Here is an 8,775-nt window from a genome sequence, read left to right as displayed (position 1 = left end):
TGGCCGGGAGCTGAGGGGAGCAGTGCTGCAGAGGACACTGGCACACACCATGGTGCGAGCAGCACTGGCAAGCGCAGCCCAGAGGGAGAGCGCAGAGCGTGGTGAGAGCAGTGTCTGCCGTGGAGAAAGGAAGGCCCTGGCGGCCGGTACACAACGTTCCTGGGGCAGTGGCTATGGGCCGGTGCCACTGCGAGGGCAACCTGCATGGCGGGCCTCAAAACAGCAGCCGTTGGGAATCCTCTGCTGCCTTCGAGACGCGCCGCAGCGCATACACAGAGACAACCCTGCAAAGTACCTGTCCGTGCTCTCAGTCACAACGGAGCCCCTGGAGGAGCTCGAGAGGAGCTGCCTGGCACGCACTGGACAGAGTTTGGCACAGCTGCGAGAGGCCAGCCTTGAAAGGAAGGAGCTGAGCCCAAAGGAGAGCGAGGGCCAGGAACTGGAGGCCAAGGGGAAACGTTTCTCCCTAACAGTGTCAGGATGCCTCAATGTTCGACCCAAGGAGGTGAGTGCAAGGCATGGGCTGGGGCACCTGGAAACATTCCCTGTGCTGAGGTCAGCCACTGTGCCCTGCTGCAACAGCCACATCGTCCCAGGGCTGGCATGGCCACGGGGGCATTTGCTGGTGGAAAACCAGCTCCCTTCACCAGTCCCCCTCTCTCCCTTCAGCTGTGCGCCAGAAACTCCTTCCACAACCTGTGGCAACCGGAGCTGACGCGAGTGGAGCTCCTCAAGGACGCGAGGTCCAAGTGGGAGGTGCTGGAGCGGCTGTGCGCCCATGCCCCCAAGGGCCATCATGAGGTGGGAGCACAGCAGCATGAGCGAGTGGAGTGGAGTGATGAGGAAGAGGAGGCTGAGGAAGAGCTGTTGCAATGGGACCAGACGGAGAGGAACAACCCCGTGTGCATGCACTGGGTCACACCGAGCCTCAGGAGCCTTTTGGCAGACCCGCCAATGTGCCACACGGAGCTGTCTGGCTCCAACAGCATCCAGGAACGAGACGCTGCCAGGGAGGCAGCCGGTGACCTGCAGAGCTCGCCTCTCACCCCAGCACTGCCCCACGGAGCCGAGGCAGCAGCATTTCCTCTGGCTGGAGACTTGCAGAATGCGGGAGAAAATGCATCGGTCACTCCATCAGACACCAGCAGTACAACGGCCGATGCTCCCCTGGCACTCAAAGAGCCCCAGGACACTGTGGAAAATGCAGCTGCCAGTCCAGCACTTCCCACAGAGCAGCAGGCAGAGGCCTCTCCCCTGGCCGCGGGCCCTTGTGATAGGAGCGACAGCCCCCCTGTCAGAACACGGCTGCCTGAAGGTGCCAGGTCAGACGGCTCTGCCTTGCCCGGAGGGCCTCCTCAGCAGGTGAGCGGGGAGCTTGTCGTCAGCAGCCACCCCCAAAGGGAGCCTCCATGCGAGCAGTGCTGGGGGGCTGCAGGGGGGCTGTGCAGAGCTGCCCCCAGCCACGTGTCCCCCTGCGTGTGGTCGGAAGCTGCCACCACCAGCCCTTTACCCTCAGGCCCATCTGCTGCGGGGAAACTGCCTGCCCTCCCTTTGCAGGAGCCAAAGGCGCAGGGCTGCCATGCCCTCTGTCCCCTGCATTCTGGGGCACAGACGCGGAGCCAGGAGGGAAGGGGCAGCCCCAGCAGCAGCCCCTTCCACACCCACCCGCCCGGCCCCCTTGTGCCACACACCGGCTGCCTCCGCTCCCGCCGCCCGTCGGGGCCCGCACCGCGGCCCTGCTGCTACAGCCCCAAGACAACCTTGTCCCCTTGCTGGAACAGCCCCCGCTCCCTCCCCTGGGGACTCGCGGCCGTTTGCAGCAGCCCCCGCACCAAACCCTTCCCCCGGCCATCCCGGGCAGCAGCACCCTGAGCATGGCCAGCTCATACCACACGGCTCTGTGTCCTCCCTCTCCTTGCGCAGGCTGCCCCTGAGCCCCAGGAGCAGGAGATGCCAGTGTCTTCCTTCAAGCACTCGCCAGAGGTAGAGGCAGGTACGGAGCCGAGGGCAGAGCCCTCCTGGGCATGGCGAGCCCGTGCCGGGACAGCGATCGGCGCTGAGGCCGGCAGCAGGCAGCGCCCTGGGGCTGCCATGCCCAGGCCAGGAGCCTCGGGAAAGCCCTGGGTGGAGGGACAGGCAGGCGCTCGCCCTGCCCTGCGCAGCCCCTCGCCCACGGCTCTCCTTCCCCCACAGGCACCAGCGCTCTCCCGCCCGCTGCGGCTCCCGTGCGACGGCTGGGGCGGCTCAGGACAGCGCTGCGAGCCCTGCGCAGAGCCTTCTGCTGCTGCCGAGCCGCGGGGCACTGAGAGCTGCCCTGAGACGGGGCCAGCGCCGAGCAGAGAGCCAGAGCGACGGGGATGCTCTGCGGGCGGCTACAGCAGCGCGGCCGCACCATGTCCTACAGCTCTGTTACTCCAGGGGAAATCTAAAATGGGAGTAAATAAAAGCTTGCAGACATATTTTGGAGAGCTGAAACAGTACTACTGCACATGCCTGTTGTTTAGTTTGCGTGTGGTAAATACACTTTGTCCTTTGGCCTAGAGCCCCGTTCACTGAGGATCCTTGTGAGCTCCCATAAAACACACTTCTGTGGGTGACATTATTCACTGGAGTCCATAGAGGGATCCTATGACTGAAAATACCTGACTCCAAGGGACCTGAACTCTCCTGTTGGCTCTTCCCAGAGATCTCCTGGATCCTCAGGTGAGCAGGAGTATGCATGGGAACAAAGCTACATCCCAGACAGTCTCCATGACACCTTCAGTTCCACAAAGTGTCAGAGCTTCACATGTACTCCCTAAACCAACATTTCCCATGGCCTTGGGCAATGGTGAAGACCTTGGGTAGAAACACAGGAGATGGGAGAGAAAGGGCCGAGGCCCCAAGACGCAGAGCTGGGCTCCACAGCATCATGAATGAGGTGCCACAGACTTAAATGTGCAACCCAAAGAAGTCCTTCCTTTGGCAGTGACTTGGAAAGTCACATTTCTGACAGAATTCCAAATGGGTGGGTCTTCTGTTCTCTAAGACTGTCTCCAGGATTCTGCAGAGATGAGGAAGAGCAGCTGGGTTTGGGGTTTAGGCTTTAGGGTTGTGATCAGTGGGGCAGAGCCTAGTTGGAGACCTGCAACTATTGGTATCAGGAGTCAGTCAAAACCTGTTCCGTTTATTAATCAGTGACCTGAAGGGGCAGAGTGCACCCGCAGCAAGTTTTCTGCGGATAGAAAAGTGGGAGGAATGGCTGATAGCCCAGAGGTCTGAGCAGGCTTTAAGAGAGACCTGGACAGCCTGGAGAGTTGGGGGTAGAGGAACCTCATGAAGTTCAACGTGGGGCAAGTGCAGGGTCTTGCAGCTAGGGAGGAATAACCCCATGCACCAGGACAGGTTGGGGGTTGACCTGTTGGAGAGCAGCTCTGCAAAAAGGGACCTGTGAATTGTGGTTGGAAACAAATTGAGCATGAGCCATCAATGTGCCCTTGTGGCCACTGATACTGGTGTCTGAGGTCTGACGGTACTCAGAGTGTCCCCACAATATTGCAATGGCAGGAGATGTCTTTGGGTGGCCACTAGCTCCAGGCTGTGGTGTTTCACTGCGGGTGCAGGAATCGCCCTCCACTGCCCCTTCCCTGGGCCTCCTGGGTCCCCACTGCCTCTCTGGGGATTGCAGAGCCCTCCTTTCCCCATGTGCACCTGGGTTTAGTGCTCTACCTTCTGCTCCCTGCACTGTGAGTCATCCCTGTTTCGTTAAAGCTGCACTCAGTGCCCACTCCCAGGCAAACCCTGTGCCTGGAGATCCCCTGGGGGTTCTCTCATCACCACAGTCACGTGTGGGGCAGCCTGGCACAGGCAATGCAGAGACCATTGCCTGTCTGCAGTGGTCACTGAGAGATGAACGCTGGATTCAGGCTAACAGATCACCCTGGAATGCCGAGGTCATCCCCTGGATCTCATGGAGTTCACAAGCAGAAGAGCAGGCCCATTTGTGGTTGCACACCCTTGGGCATATTTTTTGATTCCAGTTTCTAAAGAGAGGCCAGATTTAGGACCATCATAGGGCAGATCTCCTTTTATTGTGGAAATGTTATTCTGCAATCCAGCTGTGGCTTAAGGGAGCCCAAGGATTGGTCCTGCCTGTTTTTCCAGGGTACGAGGGAAAACAAGCCTATCTCTACCAGGTTAGGAGAGTTCCTGGGCCATATCCACAGAATAAAGCATGGAAGGACAGCACGGAAATGAGGAGGCCAACTCTAAATAGAGAAAGTCCTATTGCCCTCCTGGAATGTGTCTTCAGGAGAGATGAACTGCCATGGGAAGGCTGCCTCTAGACTTTCCTTCAATTCACTCATGTTTAGTTTTGTGTGTTGGAGCTTTGCATGGAACCATGGAAACCTGTGCTGAGTCTTGGTTGCCATATCTCTCATATTAGAGAGATTTGAGATCACACTCTAACCATAGGCACGAGAGCTGAGATCTCCTAAACAACACTGGACCCCTGGTCTCACCCCACCTGCCCTTGTCCCGCCGTGACTCTGTACCCCAGAGGTCCCTTGGTGTCAGTGCTGGAAAAGACGCTGCAGAGGGAAACTCTCCTCCCTGCACTGGGCACATCCAAGGGAGCTCAAAGAAGCGGCTCAGAGAATCCCCCCTCTCTGCTAGTGAAGGGGGCAGCCTGGCTTCCTGCTTTATCATGGTCTATGTTTAAGTGCTAAATGAGAGATTCCTGTGCAGATGTGACAAAAACTAGGTATCTTTATTTTATTATTTATTATTTTAAGATGGATGTAAAAGAGAGAACTAAAAAAGAAAGAAATGGATAAAATACAGCCTCCGTGCTAGATATCCTGGTGAGTGAATGAAACAGTTGTTACCACTGACCTTGTACCCACTGGATGAATTTCTTCAGTGCCTCCTTGAGCTCCTTGTTCCTCATGCTGTAGATGAGGGGATTCAGGGCCGGAGGCACCACCGAGTACAGAATGGACACAACCATATCTAGAAGTGGGTAGGAGATGGAGGGGGGCTTCAGGTAGGCAAACAGAGCAGTGCTGAGAAACAGGGAGACCACGGCCAGGTGCGGGAGACACATGGAAAAGGCTTTGTGCCGGCCCTGCTCTGATGGGATCCTCAGCACAGCTCTGAAGATCTGCACGTAGGACACCACAATGAAAATGAAGCACCCAAAGCCTGAAGAGGTACTAACAACAAGAAACCCAACTTCTCTGAGGTAGGAGTGTGAGCAGGAGAGCTTGAGCATCTGGGGGATCTCACAGAAGAACTGCTCCACCACATTGCCTTGGCAGAGGGGTAGGGAAAATGTGTTCCCAGTGTGCAGGAGAGCATTGAGGAATCCAGTAGCCCAAGCAGCTGCTGCCATTTTGACACAAGCTCTGCTGCCCAGGAGGGCCCCATAGTGCAGGGGTGTGCAGATGGCAACATAGCGGTCATAGGCCATGACTGTGAGGATAAAAAACTACGCTGATACGAAGAAAAGGAAGAAAAAGACCTGCCCAACACATTTCAAGCATGAAATGAGCCTCATGTTCCACAGAGAATTGTGCATGGAATTGGGGACAGTCGTGGAGATGCAGCCAAGGTCGAGGAGGGAGAGGTTGAGGAGGAAGAAGTACATGGGGGTGTGGAGGCGGTGGTCGCAGGCTACGGCTGTGATGATGGGGCTGTTGGCCAGGAGGGCAGCCAGGTAGATGGCCAGGAAGAGCGAGAAGTGCAAGAGCTGCAGCTCCCGCGTGTCTGCGAATGGCAGGAGGAGGAACTCGTTGAGGGAGCTGCTGTTGGACATCTGTTCTATCGGGCTCAGGAAAACTGTGTGGGGAAGAAAAGGCAATAATAGCTTAGAAGAATTTTCTCTAAAATAAACTTTCCATTTTTCATAGAAATGCTTCTCGATCACTGTCCCAACTCTCAGTAATTTCTTCTTCTCACTATCACCTTCGATCAGCTCCTCAGTCTCTGCTCCACCTGAGTGTTCTGGGAGGAGCCGGAGCCTGAGTTACTCTACGTCAATGTGTATAAAGGACTGGTTTTTGATATCTGTTCTTTTCGGAGTTGATGTCACAGGACATCCACCTTTAATATAAAGGGTCTTTTTGTATTCCCACACACACTTCCAAGGAGTTTGGGGTGCAGCACGGGATTTTAGAATTTTGCTTTAGAATTACTTATGTTGGAAATTTTTAGATTCTGTCACCATATCTGGTCAGGTTTTTTACATGTCTTTCTTGACATGCAAATACAGACAGCTGTCTTTATTGCTGCAAGCATGAACATAAAGCAGACTGGAGAGAGAGCTCTCTGCTGCTTAGGGAACGGTGTGGAGTGCTGTTGAGTCCATGTGCCTTGTTCCTGCAGAAAAACCTGGACTCTGTTGAGATCATAGAAGAGTGTTTCAAAGCACTCATTTAACCTTGCTCTCCCTCTAAGTTCAAGGTGGATATGTGATGGAAAGAATAGGACACTGCTCCTGACATGGCAAAGACTCTGTGCACTGAATCCTCTTATGCAGGGCAGCTCACAAACCCAGCAGGGCAACAGAGACAGTCACGTGTCCTGACAGTCACAGGGTCTCCTAAAGGGAGAGTCAACCCCTTTGCAGCCCCTCCAATGATGCTGCCCAGCACCCTGACCACATTGCCCCTCTTCAGACACCTCCATGGCAGGACCTCAGGGTGAGTATCTGAATTTGTAGCTGAAGCCCCAGCTGACTGCCAGGACAAGAGCAGAAAGGAGAGGCAGGGAAATGAGGAGAAACACTGTGACTGCTGCCAAGGGAGGACAGAGAGACAGAGAAGCACCATCCCCAGGTTGCACCTCCCAGACAGTGTGGACTTCCAGGACAGTGGTTCTCAGACCCTGTGCCTTGCAATGGGAAATGGGCACGTGGCAGGAGAGAGGCAGCTCTGCTGTTCTGGAAATCTGACTGCAGAGGAGGTCAGAAATGCCCTGGAGCCCTTCCCCTTGAGAGCAGAGTGAGACTAAGCACAATGAGAATGAGGAGAGCTGCAAAGGGGATATTGCTGCTGCCCACAGGTGAAAAGGCAGTTGAAGGAATATTCTGGAGTCCTCGCAGACCTATTGATCCATCAGAGCAGCACTGCAGAACTCTCCTTCAGGTATCTAAACCTAAAATGTCCCATTCATTTGCTGCCTTGTCAAGGATACCAAACAAAATCCTAGCCTCTGGATATTCCCTTCCCTTTCATAGCAGCTTCCCAAGAGTGTCCTCTTGCAAAGCCCCTTCCAGATATGTTGTGTGGGTGAAGCTGAGCTGTGAGCAGCCCTGACCCCACACAGCAGCCTCTCAGCAGGAGAATGAACCTGCCCAGGGGGGATCTCTCCTCCCACCCAGAGCTTCTCCCTGCAGCGCCCTGGCAGGCTGAGTGCTGATCCTCACAGAATCACTGCCCCGGGCACACAGCACCCTGGGACGCATGGACACTGCTCTGAAGAACAGTGCTCTGAAGAACCTATGTGCCCACATTGCCTTCACTGTCTTACACCAGCTCCAGAAGAAGCAGCCATGATGCCCTGACCTTGTGATGCTGGGACAGGGAATTTCTGTTCTGAAGCATCTCCTCTTATGCAAAGTAGAAGCAGGGAGAACAATCCTCAAAAAAATAAGTCATCAGCTGGAGGGGTGCTGCAGACCCCTCCAGAAACCTCAGCAGCATTACCCTGCAGCCGGCGACTTACCGTGTCACAGATTGCTCCCACCATGAGCTCTCCTCTGTCCTCCCACTCCACACTGCCTTTCACCTCTCTGTCCTCTCTCCTCTCCTGTTCGCAGCAGCAGGCAGTGCCCGCAGCCCTGCTGCTCTTGGCACAGGAGCTGCTCCTGCACTCGGCTGTCTCTGGGCAGTGCTGTCAGGCTGCCATGAGCTCCAGCCCAGCTGAATCCATGAATTACTCTGTCCCTTGGGATTCCTCCCTCTGAGATATGTTCCATCAAGTAGAGTAACCTGTTTTCTTTCTCTAAAGAGTACAGGGATACAGATTCCAACATTGCAGTTTATTTCATCAGATAATGATTATCTACCAAAGTTAGAAATGTCCCATGGGAAGTCCTGATTCACATCTCTTAACTAGGCAGGACACCCAGACAGGGATAAGAAGGGAGCTTGTTGATACATGGTGCATATATGAGTCAGATGACTTATTCAGATGACTTATTGGGGCTCCACATGTCTGTTCAGAAGCGCCAGGTTTGGAGAAGGATTCAGCTAACTCATGAACTTCACAAATACATGGCAGGTGCGATTCCCCCTTAGCAGGCTAAGCATGCACATGGTCTGCTTGCAAGCTCCTGGCCTAAAGGTCCTAATGGAATCACTGGAGATAGAGCTTCAGTGGGAGGCCAGGTCAGGAATTTCCTTGGTCATCTCTAATGACCCTGGATGCCTTCCATCCTACTAGAGCAGCACTCACAATAAAGCTGAGGGACAGGCAGATCCCTACAGCTCCACAAGCTGATCTATTCCAGTGGAGACCATTTATAGAATCACAGAATGGTTGAGGTTGGAAGGAGCTTTGCAGATGATCTAGTTCAAACCCCTTGATCAAGCAGAACTTTCTGTGTTTCAGCTTGCACCCATTACTCCTTGTCCTGTCACTGGCCACCACCAAGAAGAGTTTGGCCCCATCCTCCCTACATTCACCCCTAAGGTACTTATTGCTACAGGTTGATCAGATCTCCTCTCAGTCTTCTCTTCTCCAGACTAAACAGGCCCAGCTCACTTAGTCTGTCCTCATATGATAGATGCC

General features: G+C 54.7%; 1 protein-coding gene across 1 annotated transcript; it reads left to right on the top strand.

Annotated features, from left to right (window-relative positions):
- Positions 1-49: 49 nt before the first annotated feature.
- On the top strand, positions 50-2,707 carry LOC148595853 (uncharacterized). The gene is made up of 4 exons (XM_088540078.1): positions 50-505; positions 670-1,362; positions 1,924-1,993; positions 2,685-2,707. Exons 1-4 carry the CDS (start codon positions 50-52, stop codon positions 2,705-2,707), a joined length of 1,242 nt encoding a protein of 413 aa, XP_088396204.1.
- The last annotated feature ends 6,068 nt before the right edge of the window (positions 2,708-8,775 follow it).

Source organism: Tinamus guttatus, unplaced genomic scaffold, assembly GCF_059628265.1.
Source record: "Tinamus guttatus ecotype Peru unplaced genomic scaffold, ASM5962826v1 Tinamus_guttatus_pri_ptg000053l, whole genome shotgun sequence".
In the NCBI taxonomy this organism is placed as follows: domain Eukaryota; kingdom Metazoa; phylum Chordata; class Aves; order Tinamiformes; family Tinamidae; genus Tinamus; species Tinamus guttatus.
The sequence above is the reverse complement of the archived record's forward strand: the minus strand, read 5'-3'. Positions and strand labels throughout refer to the sequence as shown.